Below are 21,771 nucleotides of genomic sequence, written 5' to 3' on the forward strand. Positions count from 1 at the left end.
TGGAAACGGGAAGCAAAAAAAAAAAGAAACAAAAAAACCCACTATAAACACATTCACTTAACCATCCTCAAATAAAATCAAACCACCCTGCACACCATTGTCATGCTCCTCTAACTCCCTTGAAGAGAAGCAAAACCCTTCCACTTTTATTTGAGAATATATTCAAAATAAACAAACCCCAATGGAATTTTAAACTGACTGTAAAACCTCCAGCAAAAACTCATAAAAAAGCAAATGAACTAGGAAGATCCTCTCTTGGCACACTCTTGGAAAGAAGGATTCACCACATTTCTAATTGACTGCCACTGTGGCTGAAATGAATCATCTATAAATAGGCAGCAAATTCAAAGCAAGCACTTGAAAGAAATAACGAGGTTTTTGTGTTTTTTCTTGTTATTGTTTCATCAGTTGTTGGGAAGGAGGTGGCTAACAAGGTAGAACAAATGTGGGAAGATAAAGAAACAGAAAAGGACTAGAAGGAGGAGGCACTACAAGGGTGTGAAGAAGTTCAGCTGTACAAAGTGCTTAAATACACTTTTTGCCTCCTGTTTTGCAGAGGACTGAAGGGCGAGGAGCGGAAGAAGGCACATGCAACTATGTCGTGGTGTCAACTAGTACCGGTGCCATGCTCCAGTTAAACATGGGCAGAAGTTTATTGCATCTACGGCATGAAGAAACCACTGATCTGCTCTCAGACAGGGTTTTTGCTGAAGAAGTTCATCCAGCCACAGCTGCAGAAGCAGCCCTCAGCCTTAACACGATGATGGAACCACTCCTGTGGGCAAATTGAAGCTGGTGTTTAAATCATGAGTACACAGAAAAAAACCACGCTGGTGACTTGGGAATGCCCTGAAGAGCCTCACATACCCTCAACTCTAAGGCAGCTTTTATGTTATCATTAAATTCTTTTCTGAAAACTCAAGTTCCTGTGGGCCATCTCAGACTAATTTCTAGTATTTTCTACATAATGGATTCAATATGCTATTAAGCACAGTCATTAAAGCAAAGCACTGGCAATGTTCATGCAGCTGTCTTGTGGTAAGAGACATCCAAAACAGAGTGGAATCAAAACTATTAAAGTTAAGCAACCATCCACATCATAAGAAAAGCTAAATACTCATGTCAATGAACAACAAAGCTAGGGGAATCTGAGTCATTCCCAGAGAGAATCTAGTTTCTGGAAAGCATTTGTAGGAAAATTTCTAATAAACTCAATTTTATAATATTAAATAACTACTCTTTCAAAATAATTGGATTTTTTTAATGTGGTCATGGCTGTTGCTGCAACCTGTCCACTCGCTTCCCTCCTCTCTCCCACAGCTAGTCTGATTGCCCACAATAGCCCGTCTTCAGCTTTCCAGCATTCATCAAAGCAGCCAATTTAATTATCCTTTTTAATCACTCCCCTTAATCCTATGCTCCTTCTTTCAAGCCTGAAGGGGGCTCTCACAGAGACTGAGGAACAGAAATCCCTCTGTTTTCTTTTCCCAAGGAGTGTGATTAGCTTTAACGTCCTTCACTACTCCCTTAATTTCCTTCCTCCTGCCTTGTCCAGCCACATGGTAGTAGCCAGTGTACAGTGGGAGCCTATCCCATTCCAACTCTGCATGGATTTACAGTTTTCTCTAAGTAAAATTATTTCCTCCTGTAAAGAGGGGAAGGAGATGGCTATCAAAATGGCCCATAATGCACACTCCTAAGCTGTATCAGTTAATAGTTTCCTTTATTGAAAAAAAGTTTGGAAAGGGTATGCAAGGGGTTAAAAACATCCCTGTGATGATAGAGTGACAGGAGTAGAAAGAGTAAACAAACCATCCTTGCACAGCGTAGGCATGATGTATATTCCGTGGTTGCCAACCATCAGCTTAATTTTCATTGTAAAAACTTGCAGGAGAGTTACTGTGAGGAGAAAGTGCTGGAGTAATCAATCTGGGGCTGAAGCCCTTTGTTTATCCATAAAATAGATACAGCAGAAGGAGAAGAGTATAAAAGTTGCCTATGTTGCTGCATCAGTATTTCTCAATTTTGATCTGAAAGGATTAACTCCAGAGGGAACACTACAGTGGTTTTTTTTTTACCTTAGACATGGGCCTTTCAGTCCTTAGCCCCTCTGCTGAGGCTGCCAGCAAAGATGCTAGAAGGGATGATACTTTTGAGATGTGAGTGTACATCTCTTCTGAGTGAACCAAAAATCAACTCATTTCATGAAAGCAATCCAATAATTCACAAGCACCACTTGCTTTACAAATGCAGACCGACAACGCAAAAGGTGAAACCGTTGCATGGTCCCATTAGCAACCTTTGAGCTTCCTAGCCCCGAACGTCTGTCTAGCAAGACCATACTATAGAAACACAGAAGATCTCCGCTTGGCAAGGAAAGGAGAGAAGTCAGAACATATATACCATGATAATCTCCATTAGTAGCTCCAGCCACAAAGGCACAAGGCATGTTGAATTGCTCCTGCACCCACAGCATGGAATTTGCTGCAGCTGGCGCCGTATTTCACAGGTGCATGCTCGCTGGTGGCTGGGCATCACAACAGGCATGGCTAGCACACACCCAGCTAGCGCGGCATCAAAATTAAACCAAGCGCTAGCACCAGGGTAAGCCAACACAGAGCGTGGAGGTAGCTCCTTCTGTAAATATTTGCAGGTGAGAACTGTGAATACTCTTCTACCTTTCTGTTGGCACTTAAATTTTCTTTCTTGTTAACTAAGCCAAACAAAGCTTGGTTAACAACTTCTTAAGCAAAGCTACAAATTTTCGTCTTCGGCATATCAGGATGGCTGACCTCAGAGAAGAACCAGCTCCTTTGACCACGCTAGGCTGATACCTGCCGAACTGGCTCGAGACTCGCACTTTGTGGAAGAGGCAATATAGGAAGGTTACATAAAATGCACATTCGTTGTATGAACGGCTGGATTTGTGCCCTGCTGCAGCTCCCAGATGCTCGTGACGAGTCTAGCATGACCCCTTTCCTCTCACAATCCCCTCCATTGTTCAGAAACAAGAGCTTCAACCCAGAGCAGGTGAAACACAACTTCTTTATAACCGAAACAAGTATCAGCAATAATTACAACATAACATGTAACATACTGATGGCCTGTAGAAATCAGATACAATGAATCTGGATTTTGTCTGACCTAAAGGAAAAGGTGCTCATTATCTCAAGCAAGAAAATGTCGCTTATGAACGACAAGGTCATGCTGCACTGTGCAGATAAATGTCATTTCTCTGGATAGCTGTAATACACCAATCCACTGTTTTCAGAAATGTATACATACAGCAAAGCAATAGAAAGACTGTAGAATTAGTCCTGGATGCCATGTTATTTTATGCTATGTTATTTTAAGAGCATAAAGTCATCTAGACTTTTTATATAAACTTTTCTAAATTCACACAAGGAACACATCTACGTATGTATATACACCTGTACATGCACTGATTATGTGAATAAATTGCCTGTTCTTTTTGGTAATAAAAAATAAAAAAAAATAATAAAAGACTAATTACATACTCGATATTGTTATGAACATCCACATGAATTACACAGCTATGCATAGGTGTTTCTGGGCTCATCACAGGCCTTCAGGCACTCTACACGAAGTATGATGAGCAGCTCTACTTTATATAGATAACACAATGTGTAATGCTTCCCTACTTTCAACAGCCCTGCACACTGCCATGCTGCAGCTGAGATACAATTAAGTACACTCAGATGATTTTTGTGCAAATGGAGCAGACAAAGCAATTACCATTTAGTAAAAGCGGCTGCTTCAGAGCATGGGTTACCTTCGGCCAAGAGTTTCTGAACTGGTGTATCTCCCCGCAGCGGTCTGTACACGGGTTCGCTTGCCCTCCCATACACGCATGCACAGGAGACAAGTAAGAGAGGGAAGACTGTTTAGCCAACGCTCACGTGTTCCCACCTAGAGAGAGGAATAGTGATTTGTCCCCACAGTCACGAAGATACCACGTCTACTCATCTGTCATACCTTTCTTCACACAGAAGACCACAAACTCTTCAGAAACTAGGAGCCTTATTTCGCAAATATTTACTACTAGGTGTAAGCAGATCCATGGAGGCCAAAGGAACAAGCATTCCATCTAAGGCTGAACATTTGAGCAACCAGGCCAGGGAACTGATATATTCAAAGGCTGCATTTTCCACTAATGAAATGAACTCCCATAAAAAGGGAATAAATTAGATGATTAGGAAGTAAAGAACACTGCATCAGCATGAACCGTCGATAGAATGAAAGTGTTCAGAACACAACTGCCAGAGGTAAGGCTGGTAACTATTAGCTTAGCAAAAGTACATGCCACATGTGGTAAAGATCACTGGTTTGTGGTCTCTTTACCATTACAGCAGTTTCCAACTCTGTATTAGACAGCCTGGACTTTAAGAAAAATCTGGAGCTTGTGGGCTCTAAGGAGATACCCCCACGAATTAATACGGATACAGACATTTGTCATTTCTTTGTGTACATAAATAACATGTGGTGACAGTCTTTACACAAACAAGCCTCAAAAAGCTCTCTCATCATACAAGATATTCTACTAAAATAGCCGCTACAAAATAATTACTCTATACATGTTCATAGTTACCGAATATATCATAGGTTTTTATATACACCAATAATATAGTGTAGCATGTCATCTTTTAAGCTTCATGTTGGCTTTCTTTAAAAATTAAAAATATTTAAGTTAAGCAACTCTTCCAAGAAAGTCAGGTTTCCAAAGAAAAATGAGCTGTTTTTACCATTTTCCAAAAGGAATTAAGTTGATATAGCAAGAACTCATGTTTGAGAGTCTAGTGTGTGAAATGCAGACTAGGGAACACAGAATGGATAAAAATCAAAGCTTTAAAACAGAAATCAGTTCAGTTTTTAACGTGGTCTCAAACAGAACTGCAATTGGAGTGTACATCTGTCAAAGCTAAGCTCACTATAACCATTATAGCCATTTAAACAAATTGAAAACGTAAATCAGCTCAATATGCCAAATCGATGTGCCATGCATCTCATATCTATGTTACTGTCACCACAGTAGGATTCATGACACATGTATTGTACAGTAATACTGCCTGTTTTATTAAACAGTATAAATAAAATTCAAAAGGAAAATGTTACAACTTACATTACAGAAAGACCATGGCTTTCTTCAAAACTTAGGGCTTTCAGTTTGTTTTGCTGAAAAGCTTCTACCAGAATCAAAGCACATTTGACATTAGCACTGATTAAAGCAAATAGATAAATTGCAAAGCCTCTGAGAAAACAGAATTGTTCCTTCAATTTACTTGGACCACCCCTGAAGAAAGGAGATCTTTATCAACAGCTTAGCTTTTATTCACAGCTTGGGTGAAAACCACTATCAGCTGGTTTTTTCAATTTTTCTATTCCCAGTCTTTTCCAAATTTTAGTAGGCTATTCTCATTTAGAGAAAAAAGGGAAAAAAAGAAAAAGAAAAAAAGGGAGAGAACTCCAGCTACCTTCTTTTAAATGCTGCCCTCCAAGGTACAACCGGCAACAGACCCATACTCTAATTTATGACCTTAATACGCAACCAAACAGGGGAAATGGAAAAGCTGCAGCATCTGGATAAGCCAGTTCTTAGGGGACAACAGTGAGAACATATGGGAGCAACTGCAACTTGTAGCTCTGGAGAAGAAAGTATTAGAAGTGAGCGATTATGTGTTTTCTCAAATACAACAATTGCAATCGTCTCTGGCATTTAGGCCCCATGCAACTAACTGTGTGCTTAAGTACTATGCCAAAGTCAGGTTTTTTAGATAATTAGTTCCCTGAAGAAACATCCCTTCTGCTAATGGTGATTGAGGCCAAAATAAGAAAGAACCAACGGGCTTCAAAGAGAAAACCAAAGCAACAACTACTGCCGTTCTAATTGCCGCAATAAACAAAGTATTAAGTGCATTAAAATGGATCTTACAGTTCTTGCAAATTGCAAAGAGCAGGAGTGTTAGGGGCCATAAGTGCACAGGAACAAATATATGCTCATGTTGATTTCTCCAGACACTTTCTTATTTATAACTGTTCGGTAACGGAATTACAACAATACTCTGTAGCTGGAGTCCATAAAAATACATTGGGCAGAAATATATTGAGTCATGTAACGTTTGCACCCCAGATGCTAATATATGGTATTAAGCCCCTGAGTCCAGTCCCAGAAACGCAGAGCGGAGACCTCGCAGCTGAGTCTCTCTGGCAGCAGCTCTGGGATCTGCCATTAGCTCCAATGGGGAAACGCAAGAATTGCAGACACACAGAGAGGCCCTGCAGGGAAAAGGCCAGCTACAGAAAAAGTTTCTAGTGTGTTTTTTTTTTTTAATAGAAAATCACTGTTAAAAACATTAATCCATGTTTCTTATAGGAAACCACCACCATGAATTAAAAGATGACATGAAAACACTTTGGAATACATAGTTTAAATATTCGGCTATGCAGAGATTATGTAATTATTTTGAAATAAAGAAATAAAATAAAAACAAGAAATCTCAGCAAGTTCAGAATGTTTCTTGAGACTTCCAGATAAACACTGTTTGATGGCATTAAAACAAGGCAGAGCTAAGGAATAGCTAACATCTCTGTGCCATTTTTCATATGAAACTACACTGACATGCACTCTTAGCTTTTATTCTTTCCACAAGAAATCTACCTCCTTGTTTCCCCTGGAATTGCCTAAGTTTCCATGAGCTGTTAAAATTTTCACCAGCATGAGAATATTCCTAAGTAATAGCTCTAATAATTAGAAGACACTTAACATCAACCTTACCTCTGTGTGTTTTAACAACTAAGACTGATCCACCAGTACAGTTCAAACTAGGCAAGATGCACTGGCCAGAGAGCACCTCTGGGAAATCCAACAGGAATCAATCCAGTTCTTAGTTTGGAGAGAAATGGCCAGGACTGGCCAGTCTTCCTATCCCTAATCAATGTATTCTCAGGGCGATGAGCCCCAAGAAGGCACACCGCACAGCCCAGGCGCCGGAGGGCTGGCAGTGCTCGGGAGGCAGTTCGGGGCATGGGCACTGCCTCCAAAGGGATCCCCCTGCTTCCGAGAGGGGCCAGGCTGGGTCTCCCAGGGCCGGGAAGCTACGGAGGCAGCTCTGATCATTCACTTCCCAGGATTTCCCAGGCCCGCACACAGACCCCGCTATCAGTCGTGTGGCACAGCAACAACCCAGGCTCTAGCAGAAAGGCCCGCGTGAATAAGAGCGGTGCTGGGTAAAGCCACAGCGCTTTTCAGGTTGAGAGATTCAAAGAGGTTAAAGCTCCGACTTGAATGCAAAATGCAGTTCATCCTGTTTGTGGAACACTTCTCTAACCCTGCAAAAATCCAATTCTGCAATTGTGGGAAAGGACATTGGGAAGTGGCGTAAGCACTGGAGGAACCTGCCCCACAGCCTCCCTACTGCTCCCTGCTCTATCGTCCACACTGCCTGGCTTGCAGTGGCCAGTGACGGAGAGACGTAGGAATATATTTGTACATTTTCCAAGCCCTCTCTTTCAAAAGCTAGCAGCTACCTGTTACTAACCCCATACCCCAAAGATGCTTAATTTGCCTTTTTCCTTCTGTCTTCTGCCTGTGAGGGAAGAGACTTGTTATCACCATGCTATTTGCATCCAAATTTCGTAGCCCTGCTCCCACAGCTGCACACCCGCAGCAGGAGGTGATGTGCACCATATTGCATAAAAGCAGCTCTTTTGTGCGATGCCTTTGTCTGCTGCCATCTGCCGGGGACAGGGACACCATTCACACGCAAAATGTATGCTTGCTTCCTCCTCCATGTAAAGACATCTAATTGCAAATCCTGTATCTCTAGGCACAGGCAAGCAGGATCTCCACTATAAAGCATTTTAAAGCTCTCAGCCCCCTATGAAATGTTCTCCCCCGTCCCATTGTGGTAAATATGACTCATAAACGCACATTAGTTATCTTCTTTTTCCAAAACATCACTAAGAAAGAACCCAATTTTAAGTCTTCTGTAAGAATTCAGACCCAGTTCCTGTGCTTCTCTTGTCCCCTATAGCTAGGTACACTTGAAGCTAATCCAAATTGCTCAGGTCAAGCCTCGTTTGTGCTTGGTTATTCATAATGTCACCAGAAGAGGCTGGAGGAGGACCTGCCCGTCCCAAGAGTATTTTTAGGGTAGAGCAGGCTGGGGGGGGGGTCTTTCTGTTGCTGACATCTATCAATCTCCTTGGGGCTGCAGTGAGTTCCTCCAGACCTAACACTATGAATCTCCACAAGTTGGGACAAAGACACACTCTATAGCCGTGAACTGTAGCGTACCCACATCCTCTAGGATCACACCTAGACAGCGGCTGGATTATACTACCAGGGTCCCACCTTGGCTAGATCTGCTTCGGGCAGCCATCGCCATTTAAAACACACTGATTAGATTCGTTTAAACGGACTGAAACTCTTCAGAGAGCCGAGGCTGCAGGAGTCCTTCCAAAACTCCCTACGTTGTAACACAGGTGATAATTAATATTTATCAGTAGTATAAATTGCCACGTTTGGAGACAGTCAAGACTTATAATCTAGTCAGCAAGAGAACCAGGGGCAGAGTGTCACAGATTACATCTGCATCAGGAGCATGACTTTCAGCAAAATGTTCTTTACTGACCCTCATGATGAAAATTACAATGTCACCCCTTGTTTTTACTGCATTTCAAGCACAAGAAAGCAGCTGAGTTGGGAAATGTATTTTTTTCCCCATACACTTTAATAGCCTATTTCAATTTCTAGCTGAGAGGAGCAAAAGGGTCCTTGAGGCTGCTAGTTGCTGTGCAACTAGTCATTTTTCCTACGGCTTGGCTACAAGCAGCTTGCCATAGCCTAAAGGTCTTAGGCATATTGTCTTAGTTAATGACTTAATTTACTCTATACAGATCAGTGCTGAGACATTCTCATTTCTTAAGAATGATGTAGGCTTGCTTCCATTTAGCTGTGGTCCCTAAGGAACCGTTAAGTTAAATCAATATAAGCCATTCTTAAACTGTCAGAGTTTAAGTGTGCATCCACACACTAAAACCAGTTGTAAAAAAAATCTGTCTTGAGTGGAAACAATGCTGGTTTGTGCAGAACATCTCCCAGTATAGGTAGTGTCATGGACTATTTCTCCTGATCTACTCCACTACTGACTTTCATGACAGATCCAAAAGGGAAAAAAAAAGAAAAATTAATTGTAACTGAGTTTTAGAACTAGCTCAACCAAAAAAAAAAAAAAAAAAAAAATCACAGAAAGAGGCTCTGTTGCAGCACCTACTAGTTTCAAGAGGGAATCCTCTTCCACAGAGTAGGGAGCCCATCCCCTTTAACAAATCACTAAGCCCCTCTGTGGCTTGACTGCCTCATTTGTATTCCAGGTGTTTGAAAGGTGCTCGCTCCAAGTAGAGCCCCTGGCAGGGGTAAAAGGGAGGCGAGGAAACTAATGGCTCCCCGGCTTGACCAGATCGCTACGGTCTGAGAGAAGATGAAACCTGTGAGAGAAGAGAGAACCCAAGACGATCCGTTTTGCAGGACCACCAGGGCACGCAGAGCCCAGCCGGCTCTCCTTTAGAAGAGAAAACAGACGCCAAGGACTGCAGCGGCTCCTGGCAAGACTCAAGTCGACCATAAGATGCCCAAGCGTTCGGGCTCGGGGTGCGATTTAGACAAGGCGTTTGCTTTGTCAGAAGATGATGTCCAGCTCTGTGATGGCTTCAGCAATCAGTGGTAGCTGAGGCGTGGAGCACATTAGCATCATCTCCAGGGGCAGTCTGTTTTCTCCCACATGAGCCACAGACGAGATGCTACGATGACAGCAGAAGCCTGGCCGTGGGAAGTAGATGCCACGCAGGAGTGGCAGCAAAGCTCTAGTGACTGGGATTTGCTCCTTACGGACATCCAAAGCGAGCAGAGTAATCTTTTCCCTGCTGTTTACAGTTGTCACTGAGAAAAACAGTGCACAAAGGCAGGATAGCAACAGAGAGGCAGAGAAAGCAGGCAGAAGAAAGTTGAAAATTAAAACAAACTCCTCTGTGCGTTGCACAGATGGAAGGAAATTTCTCTGTAAAGTTCCCATCATCACAGAAACCCTTGCTTCTGTGCAAAGAAGCAATTGAGCTTTGAGGGGGAGAAGAAACTCAGCAGAGAAGGGATAAAGCAAGCTAAACAAAGCGTGGATCAAAGGGGGGAAAGAAAGAAGGTAAAGTGGAAAAGCACTGAGAGAACAGCTGGATGAGAGACAAGGAAGAACTGTTAACTGCTCAGATAAACATTTTATTGCATCCACACAAATTTTAAGCACGTTCAACACCAGGGTGACTGCTAAGTAACTCACTTTGCAAGGAGCAGATTTGTGCTCAAGAATCAGCAAGGCCCAATTTCCACAACCAGCAGATGCACTGCAGTCATCAGATGCAGGTAAGGTGACAATATTTGGTCAATGAGTTTTGAGGTCACCAATAGAGCCCATGGTGAACAAAAACAGAACATATGGCAATTCATGTGCTGAAACTGCCAGACTCAATTATTAACTGATTAGAGTGCATATGGTGCTCACAGACAGTATAAATCTCTCAATGTAAAAAATGCTAGAGACCATCGAAGGTGTCAGCATGAGCCTTCCTTGCAGATCTCTCTTCATTAAAGTTTCATATGGAGCCAAGTGTGTTGTAATAAAACGGCTATTAATGGAGTTATACTTATGATGATTTCTCTTTTGTGCAGCTGGATATAACTTTTCAAACTGTAAACTCCACATCAGAGCTTTCTCACCACAGCTGCTGCATGAACAGAGGCTCTAGATACGGAGTTTCTTGCTTTCTCATATTTCCCTTGAAACTAGAGTTAATGGGTGCTAAGGTAGTAAAAATTCAGCAAGATAGAGACTAGCATGAAAACTGTTAATGCTGCCAGCGTCAAAATGCAAATCCATGCCACGATATAAATGCAGCTAGGATTCAGTTTATTTTAAGCACGCTGGCCACAGACGAACTCATTCCCTCCTCAGTTCCAAAACACACTTTTAAAAAGATGGTGAGTGACACTTCATTAACCACTTGAAATAGGCTGACATAGCCTGCTTGCTTTCTGAGCCACCATTTCAGATGGCATTTTTCTTGCATCTGCCCCCTGCTTTACATTCAACACTCTGTAAAGTGCTTTATTGAACCTCTACAGACAGATCAACGTTATGGAACAGGGGGCCGGGGCAGGCAGTCCTGGGAAGGATAAAGCAATCGTTCCCAGTCCCAGAGAGGACTACGTGTTTGCATGTTCATGCATAAGAGATCCAGCTTTTCTCATCAGTCATCAGTGAAGGGGATTTAAAGAGTTTCCCACCAGCCTTTCCTTGTCCTCCAGCTCTCTGTCCCAGCAGGCTTTGCTAGGACTATTTCTTATGGAGCAACACCGCAGCTTTAAAGTGATCTGAGATGAAAACATCCTTCCCCATTTCAGTTCCTGGAAAGGTGCTTTTAATCCAGATATCTGTGATCCAAACACAGCGTCCAGCACAGCCGAGGTGGCTGCGCTCGGAGGGAAGGAGGGAGTCTGGGCACTAAGCTGGTGCATCACGTAACCCCACCTCACAGCACACACTAATAAACTCCTCGCGCTCGAACCACCAGAGCCTACAGGCTGCTCTCATTCCCCGCGTTCTTTTAAAAGGCTTCCCACCTTCACTACCTGGATGGGAAGATCACCATTTTTGGAGTAAAGAAAAACATCTGTTTAGAACATCACTTTCTGCTAGTGTAAGTTCCTCAGAGGTGGGGTTGCTGGTAAGAAATTAAGAAATTAAGGCAGCCAGAAGAAACAAAAGAAAAGTGTTAGGGAGTTTTATGACTATCAAAGGACCCTGCTGGGGAACAGAACGAGATTTCAGTAAACGAAGCTCTCAGTAGCAGGAAAAAAAACCTGTGATAAAACACTTCGGGGGAGAGAAATGGTGTGAATTTTAAGGTGTATGAAAAAAAAAATTGCTTTAGCTGAAAGGCAGAAGCTACAAAGCATACCGCACGAAGCAGCGTTTGCCTTCGAGGCTTTAGAGGCCTGTCTAAACGCCAGGCGCTTGCGGACTGCAGCAATGCCTGCCGTTTCCCGCGGAGACGCGGCGCGCCCGGGCTGCGAAAGGACCGCTCCCGGAACAGCGGCACAACGCTCCCAGCGCCAACCAGCCGCCAGAAGCGCTCCTCTGTCAGCATGCCTGCCTTAACCTGCTGCCGCACCTCCGTTCACTACCAAGCCTAATCCTTTTTCACGCTCTAGCCCCCTTAGCCTAGCAAAACTTATAGCATCAGCCCGGCTCAGATCCAGCCCTGGGAACTTTCCTCACTGCTTGCCTGGACTTTACCAGAGCTCAGAAAAGCGGTGCATGTTGCTGCTGTGCTGCCGTGGGCACGCTGCCCGCGCCGGGGCGCTTCGCGGCCCTCCGTCCTGCTCCGCGAGCTGTTTGCGGGCCACCCTCCCAGCCCAGCTCCATCAGGCACTCCTGGGACACCCTAATCCTTCTGCCGCACTTTGACTTAAACATGGTTAAGTTCCTCTTTTCCCTCCCTCCCTCCATGCCAGACACTGTTTATCTCATATCTCCAAAACACCAGAGGCTCCGAATTGCCTCGTTCTTGCAGTCTCCTCTCTTTGGGAGATGAGTCATGCAGGTGTCAACATTTCTAAAATCTGTACGGAGGTGCAGCAGAGCAGGGAGGATGCAGAGCATTACGTTAGATGTTATTAATAGCTGCTATCGACCAGTTCTTTCATCTACAGGCAATGGATTACAGCTGCTGGTCCTGGTGATGAGACACCAGGAGTCCTGCCTGTACCCCAATTTCCCTTTTCAGTTTTCAGATTTTTACCACAGGCACTAGAAGAAAAACTTCCCCCAAATTTTCAAAATAAACTGGCTTCAGCAGTCACCAGTATAGTCAGAAAGGCAAACATGGTCAAGTGAAGCATAAAATTTTACTTTACAAGGGGAATATCAGGTCTTTGAATCCTGCTTCTAGCAAAGTCTTTAAAGGGCTTAAATGTTGACATCACAAAAAACAAAGCTCCTGAGAACAGAGCTCCTTTCTGAAATTTTCCATGTAGCCCTTAATCCATACCCATGAAGGCACACTTAGAACTGGTTATAAATAACAAATGGAGGGTAGGAATTTTGCTATTGCCCAAAGACACCATGCACATTTGACCTTCTATTCAGCGAAGCATTTAGGGAAATGGCCCTCTGTCAATCCAGAGCCACTGTTAGAAACACTAAGAAAACAGGATAAATTAACCACCTATCACTTTCCATCAGTGTCATTTAATCCTGCTCTGTCTGGCATTAAGCAATGTAGCACTCAAAAGTCAACACGAAGGAACTTTGAGAGACACACATTCAGGCAAGTTTCCATTTCATCTGATGCCACTAACTTCTCTATGGGCTTGCCTAAAACTTAACACGACTCCTTTTCTGAGAAACAGGGATGAAGTGATCTAGACCTCTCCAATATTGAGTTCATATTACATTGCTCTGCTTGCACAGCTCTGTCTCCAGAGCTGGACTACGGTCATCAGAGTCAATACTTCCTGACTTAAGTCCCCACCTACCAACAGAAGAAAAGAGCATTTTTAAGGATGACAGAAGCAACTAAAGTGTTTTGTGCGCAGTGGGGCAATCCAGTCTATAGCTTCAACTGGAACCCCAGGAGCATCGATTTCCCAGTTTTACTCCACTTGAATTATGGCATCTATAAATCTATATGATGGTAGAATTAGACAGGAAGAAAAGAAAGCTTTAAGATCACAGACATATTCCAGATATTTCAGTTCAGGACCATAAACCCCACTAGACTACGACAAAATACAATAGAGAAGAGGGGAACTATCTAGCAAATGCATGGTGTCATTGACCTCATGACAGTCATGTTTCAGAATACAAATCTACATAAAGAGAGATAACAATAATAATGTAATTCCTACAAGAAATACTACTTTCTCTGGAAAAAATGTTTTTCTTAGAGAAAACCTGAGTATAAAAAAAATCATTAGTAGTTACTGGTGTTCTGGGGCTTTCAAACCCAATGCCAAGAAATGAAAAATTAACAGCAGACATACTGTACTTCTTCAGCCCATAGCAGCAAAGCTCTTATGAGCACACAAGCACTTATAGCATGTACAGAAGAGACCAGCTATACATGTCAAATAATGAATCACTTGGACTACTCCACAGAGAGGACACCACATCTGCTACATTTCATTGCCCCTTTACTTCCCCTTTAACCTATAGGTACTAGTTCGCACTCCAGCCGTTCGGTACAGCTATGCCTAACACAAAGCAAGTTCATCACACCCCAGAACAGTTACTCTTGGCTTCTGCCAGCTTCAGATGCAGAAAAACAAACTGTGGACACTACCGGCCCTGAAATTTTGAAGTCTGGATTTTGCCAATCTGTCTTCTGTGAGAGCACATCATATCACTAGGCAATTAAATCTTAAAGGTCCTAACTCCTTCACCAGTGGGGTTAGAGAATGATGCCTCTTTATTACCTCCAGCTCAGTGTTATGAGCATGCAACTTCTGCACCATTTCTTCTGCCTCCCGCATTCGCCGGTTCAGCTGGGGCGAGTGCTCCGAAGGTGTCAGCTCACTATCATACGACTCCAGGATTGCTCTCATTCCATCCCGCTCCTGTCAGGAAGAACAGAAATCACCGTTAGGGATAAAGCCCTGACCTCGGTTGGAGAAGATGGATGCTGGAACAAAAGTTTACATTTTTCACTGTTGTTCTTTTAGATGACAAAGAATCCCTAAAAGATGTATACACATCATCTTCATATGGGCAAACCACAACACAAACATGGACACCCAGAGCGCTAATGAAATGTTGCTGATCTGAGAACTGAAAATTTGGACTGTTTTGTGCACATAAACGGCATATCTCTTGCTGGAAAACAACATGCATGCACTTTAACAAGCATATAGCAACTGAAAACAGAGCCTTTGTTTTTCTTAGAGACACCATTCTAACTCGTCATGGCTGGATGGTTTCTTCAGCAAAACGTGTAGTGTAGTACTTGACATTTCTCCTGCCAAAGAGTTCCAGCAGTGAATGAACAAAATTGTGACAACAGAAATGAAACGGATTTGACAGACAACAAAGTGGCTGAGAGCAGATATCCTCTAAAAGGCATGTGACCGACCACTTGTTGAACACTGCCATAGTCAGTGTTTATAATAAATATCTTTTCACCGATTAATGTTTTGTAGAGAACGTGTTTGACTACTTTTGCTATTTGCTGGCAATGATAACCAAGTATTTCAGAGAATAAGGATCCCTCTCCCCTCTCTGAGGGTGTTCATATTGCCAAGCATAAAACTTGGGCTGTAAGCTAAAGGTAAAACTTTTTGCGTGGGCCCCTGGTTGAAATATCTTCTAAGCATTACCAGCTTGACAGCACCTAGCGCCCACCTCCAAGACACTGCTGGAAAAAAAGAATGGGGACAAAGGGCTGAAGAGCATTTCAAAACGCCAGGCATGTTTTAAGGAGATTAGTGTTTACAGTGCAATATGCAGAAACGGATTAGACAGCTGATGACGTGTTTTTATCTTTTGACCATATTGAAGAACCTTGATGTCTGTGAGGCTACAGAACAGGGTCAAAGCAGCACACTGCCCTGGCATAACTCAAAAGAGCAAAAATTCCTAGGAAATCCTATAGCGCTGCCTCCCTTTCATTGCTGAAGTTTGCTATCTCACCCTATTAGAGGAATGCACAAGTGCTCCAGACAAATCAGTTTTCTAGTGTGAATTCTGCCATCACAAAAGTCCAAAATATTATTACAAGATCACCCAGCTTTACAGCTGTTCAGTCCATATCCAGACCAGGTCACTACCACTATATTGAACCTGAAGCATATCATAAACCAAACTTAGTCATGCTGCAATGCTTTGCTGGGATCCTGCTCTCTAGAGAAAATCAGGAATTACTGGGATAGGAAAAAAAGGTCCCTTCCCCTCACCCCCAAGTGAAAAAAAGCTGTATTTCAGACAGTGAAGGTGATGCTAACTGCACAGTTGAGCAAGCCTAAATATGAAGATCGTCTCCCCCTTCAAAACCTAAAGGTCAAACACTGAACATATGCATGGAAAAGGGAAGGAACATTCAAATTCAAGGTGTGAAAACAAGAAGGGGACTGCCAGAGGTGTAGTGTGTTTCAAAGCATGCAATGTATTGAAAGGTCAACCAAGATGGTTGGACTGGTCAGCAGGTAAAGGGACTTCAAGACCAAAGAACTGCCTGAGGCTGAAGGAACTGAGTTAACAGAGAAATAAAAAAAACCAGATTTTAACATGGAACTGATTATTAGCTTCTTGCTCAGGCCTGGCTGAAGAGAAGTCCTACTCCAAGGAAAGAACAGTTTTGCCATAAGCTTTTGAAAGAATTAATGACCTGGCAGACATATGAAAGGAACTACTTTCATGTTATTGCAGGAAGAGAAATCCAGCCATCTCTTTCCGCAAGGAAAAAAGCCACATCTTTCTGTTAGTAAAAAAGCAGCAGTCCAGGATCATTCCATCATTCCTCTCTCTCACCAACACACATGCACCACCCAATCTGCAAACTTCACTCTCCATAAGACAAACTGCCTTGGCTCAGCAGACAACTTTTGTTCCCCATTTATTGCAGAATTATTGTCTAGAACACAAAAGGGAATGTCATGACCGCATTTACTGTATTTATTGGTTTGATCCTTGCATATTGTTGCAATTAGATCTGCAATTACAACATCCTTTCTCTCCCTCTCTCTGTACTACAATCTGCTCCGCTGTCCCAATTTTCTGCTAAGCATCTTTCATCAATGTGATAGTTTAACACAGCAATGTGCTCTCCATTACAGCAGGGCGGTCCTGAAATCCCTACCATATTTTCAATGGCAAACAGGACCCCTGGCAATTCCCAGCACACTTGGCTTCCAATTAACTCCTGAATATTAGGTATTCAAGTCACCCCCAGCAAGATCCTAGTGGTTCCCCGAGCTGTTCAGCTGCAAGGAGGACAAACTTCTGTTTTCATATTAGGATGGGGAAACCTGTAAGGGAACAGGACATCCCTACGGGGTGTATTTTCCTTAAAATTGACTGCAGACCTTGAGTTTCAAAGCCTTTCTCTGAAGAGAGGAGCAAACTTGCCAAGAAAAAATATGCACAGTAAACCAGAGCACAAGCTGTAGTGAAAAAGGCTGCTGAAAAGCTGAAAGAAAGGGCAGTACAATTAAATATTTGATCCTGGTGTTTAGTTCTCATCTTTAATTATTTCTAAATATTAATACTGTAATGAAATCGATTCTCAGCTTCCAACAAGTGGTCCCCAGCTCCATCTTCAAGTTCTTCCCTATCAAGAGCACTTACTGAAAGCTTTTCCCTCCCTCCTAAAGATCTTTGTTAGTTTGGCAGGAAACAGAAACTGTTGTTGAGAAGTCCTCCAAGTAAAAAGATTCTCCAAAATGTAATCTTAATTTCGCAACTGCCACAGTATCTCTACATCCCACACCACAGGATATATACCCTAAGCCCCATCAAAAGCCTCCCCAGGGACTTTAATACATCCTCTCTAACCTTTTTCAAACATCTTCTGCTTTTCTGCTTTATATAAGGAGCGTATTCAGCAGAATTACCAAAAAGCGGTCCCTCTAGGAATTTCTGAAACGTACCCAGCACCAGACACCTTCGCTAAACTACCTCTCAAAGCCTGCCTTTGCAATGACAGCTCACCAAAAGCAATTCCTGCTCTCCTAATGTCCTTACATGGCCATGCTTTCCCTTCCTCTTTACCTTGGCCAGGTTCACGTCAACACAGGAACAGAAATGCAGCTTAATCTAAACATGCCCTAAAAGCACAATAATTGTTTTTGATGTTCATTATAAACCTAGGAAATTAATGCCCCAAAGCAAACTCTGGTGCTACAGCACACAGCTGTGTTTGTTTGAGGAGGCAGAAGTTTGAAAAAGAGGAAGGACAGAGAATTTTTCAAAGATTAAACAGTTTCCCTTCATTTTGCCAGCAGCAGCCAATTCACCAAAAGAATACTTCTCCTAATGTTGCACAAGTAGCCAAAAAGAAAACACGTTTTACAGTCTCAACCACAACCTGGAACTGATCCCATGAAAATCCACTATGTGAACGCACAGGATCCCACCTTTGAAAACCACCCGAAGATCAAGCTTCTCTCCAGTTCTCCTGCCCCCTCCCCTAGTCCTTCCTGCATAAAGCCAAAATTGGACTTTGTTGATAAGCAGCTTTAAGATAAAAGGCAGTTTCTTCCACTAGCATTCATGCACCAGAGGGCTACAAGACTGTTTTAGAAACAGCAGTAACGTAAGCGTGCTCCTCTGGGACTTCTGGGTTAGTTTTGGGGAAAGACCTGAGAGTTGTTAACCTGAACGCTCCCCAGCTATCGCCTTCCCCGCTAACAACCCTCCGGTGGTTGCGGCGCTGCTGCTGCCCGTCTCGGCGTCCGGCCCGTGGCTTCAAGCACACGCATGCTCCCACTTGCATATTGGAAACAACTGGAGAGAGAGTAAGACATAGCAAAAAAATTAATCTAGATAAGGTCAGATGGCATTTTAAACTCAGCCTCTATTCCTGTTGACGCTTGTTAGCCCCTCCTCAAACAGATATATACCGAATTCACTGCAGACTTTCTAATTAGTTAAAGAAAAAAAATCAATAAGAAAGAAATTAAAGTTACAAATCTAACTGAAGTCAGTCACACGCCCAGGGAAAATTTGTTCCTGGGGTAAAGTTTATCTAGTGTCATAATTTTATTGAAATCCTATATCTTCCTATTGACTTTTATAGTTTCAAGCTGGGTGTCAGAGTTATCATTATTAGAGTTTCAGTGTTGCTTGCAGGCCCAAGATTTGGGTTTTTTTTTCCTTTTATAAACAAGCTGTAATTGTCTGTTTTATTGATCAATAAATCTTTCAACTGCCTCTCTTCACCCAGGTTCTATTCTGTTAAGTCTCCTGCACCGGTCTCTGAAAGAAAACATAGGGTTATCGTTTTGGGGTTGTTTTTTTTTTAAAAGAACAGATTGTTTTGTCATCAGCAATGAAAGAGCAGGAATCGCGCTGGTCCGTTCTGATAATGGCTTTTTAATGACACATGCTAGTCACAGTAAAATCTGATTTATTTCCACATGAGTGAGCTTCAACCATTAATCCAAAACCCAAACACACAGCTCACTTGCTCCCTCCCTTCGGCATGGATGAGAGCCTGATGGAGGAGAGAGGCTTGGTAAAGCAGAACCATAATCATATTCCCCCACTCAGGGCCTTTTTGTGGTACAGAAATATTCCTATTCCTAGCACTAGACCAACTTTCTGTTTAACTAATGATAATTTTGGGAGAATGTTAATAGACTGCTTCATTATAGGAAATCAGCGGCAAGACTTCCCCCTCCTCTTCCGCTCCAGACTCCTAACTATAAATTAATGATAATAAGAGAAAACTTCAAAATGAGATTGAACTAAGAATATGGAGCGTCAAATCAAACAGTTGCTATTTGCAATCAGGTCTAATTTAGCCAACTATTCCAGAAATAAAAGAGAAAGATGAGTGCATAACAGAGAGTCCCGTGTTTTTTTTTTTTGTCTAAACTACATACAGACTCATAGAAAGAGGGAGATGGTAACTGGGGCTTGACCAGACATTTAACACTAGTAAAATTATCAACATGAGGTGTGGAAACATACACCAAAATATGGTCAGAATTAATTAAAGGGTACTTAAGTATATTAAATGGTGACAGGACCCACCAAAAATTTACCCTTCGGATACTTCAAAAACAGTCACAACAGTCTCTAGTCCATGAGCAATGATCTTTGACAAATTCACAAATAGTCGCACAGGCCCTGAAAACTAGAAAAAGGAAGAGCTCCAACCTTTCAAAAGAAGGATGGGAGAGAGGAGACAAACTCTGGAAATTACAAATCACTTACTTCAAAACTTTGGCACCTCACAAAGTGCTTGAAGAAAATATTAACAATCAAATTGAAAGCAGCTAGAAAAGAATTAGTGCTAACAACTGAGAATTAATATGAATAATATCGAACCAGTCTAATTTCCTTCTTTGACAGGTAACTTGCCTACTGAATAAAGGGAAAAACTAAATGTGATAAATCTCACCTTCAGGGAGGTGTTTGTCAAAGAGGAGGATCATCTCTATAGTTAGAGGACTGAATTTGTATCAAGGAGATGAAATTCATGAAAGCAAAATGCAGTCCTGCATGTTTTCCCTTCAGGTGATGTAAGATAAGAAGTCTGAATGGCTTCTGCAAGTAGACTCCAAACCTATCACCAGCCTGGCCACCATCAATGGCCAGCTCATCTCAGACAGTGTCCCATCTCTTCCAGCTCTTGCATGGGGCCTCTTGACCTCATCACGCATGCCAATCACTGCACACCAATTGCCTCCAAGCAAAGGCTAAGCTTGGAAATATGATTTTTGAGTATTTCACTTTTCGGGTGCAGAGCATAAAAATTTTCAAATTCATATAAGTAAAAAATAAATAAGTTTCTCTTTGTACTGGCTACCTGAAAAGCCATCTCTGAGATGTATGTATAATCTTTCACCACCATCATCACTTCAGTGTCAGAACACCTTCCAGAATTGCAGTAGCAAGATGAGGAATATGTCACCTGTCTTCCCCTCTACCTCTTTCCAAAGAGAAACATGTGCAGTGGAGTTCTTTTAAATTACATAAATAGCTATATGTTAATGTTAGAAGTCACAAGGGTGGAAGATGGTGAAACACAGGGTGGCCCAGAGCTCCTGGGAAACTCTGTTCCATGTTTTGGAACCAATTCCAAGAAACCTTCTCCTTCCTCCCAATATGGTGCATGAGAGAAATAAAAAGAGAGTAAAGAAAAGTGATTCCATATAGTCATTCTACAGATGGCAAAAGGAAACTAATCCAATCTTACAGGTGTCTTGGTCCTCTATATCAATACTTCTTTTGAAAGCATTAATTATACCAATGGCTACATTGTTAAGCCTTACTTTGTAGTAAGATTATGGTACTTTGTAGTAAGATTATGGTATTTAGTAAGATTATGTTTCAAAGATTATGTTCACATCCTACTATCTCACAGAAAACTGGAAAAGAAGTAAAAACAAGGTGACATCATGATCCAACAAACAGTGCCCAGAAGACACAGCTGTGGCTAAAGCACATTGGTTAGAAATGCCAATTTGATCAGACTCTGCTATTACAGGAAAGCAGCTAGGAGGAGCTATATTCCCTCAGCTCTTGACCCTCCGGGTGTGTTGCTAACAAGTGCTAATCGAGTCTTCCAGAATGGAGAAAAAGCAGAATTCTATTTTGAAGAAAAGCAGCAAAAATAAAACTATCAGAGATTTTTCATATCTGCCTCATCTATAACGGCAACTACTATTACCAGAAGGCAAATGGCTCCCCTTTCTCTCACCACCTTTATCTTTTGTACTTGTCTTTAAACCAAAATTTTCTATTCCCAAACCTCCAAAAAGCTTCCTTGTCAGATACAGCCATTTCCCAACATTTCTCTCTGTGGCTGACCTATTTTCACATTACTTTGCAAATTAGAACTGACTGCAGACACATATGTATATACACACCATTGACTTTCTACTCAAGACCTCAATTAAAACAGCATTTACAAAAAAGCCAGTTAAGTCCATAATAATAAAAACATCCAGCAGTTTTCCCTACCCTTGCACTGACAAGAAAG

The 21,771-nt window shown here is 42.2% G+C and overlaps 1 protein-coding gene across 1 annotated transcript in view; it reads right to left on the bottom strand.

The window, feature by feature from the left end:
* The window catches only part of MAD1L1 (mitotic arrest deficient 1 like 1), a 383,289-nt gene that overhangs the window by 202,834 nt on the left and 158,684 nt on the right, over positions 1–21,771 (bottom strand). Inside the window, exon 12 of the mRNA XM_067306376.1 lies at positions 14,546–14,686. Within this exon, the coding sequence (XP_067162477.1) occupies positions 14,546–14,686 (141 nt within the window). The remainder of the gene's footprint in view (positions 1–14,545; positions 14,687–21,771) is intronic.

The sequence above is a fragment of the Apteryx mantelli genome, chromosome 16 (assembly GCF_036417845.1).
Source record: "Apteryx mantelli isolate bAptMan1 chromosome 16, bAptMan1.hap1, whole genome shotgun sequence".
In the NCBI taxonomy this organism is placed as follows: Eukaryota; Metazoa; Chordata; class Aves; order Apterygiformes; family Apterygidae; genus Apteryx; species Apteryx mantelli.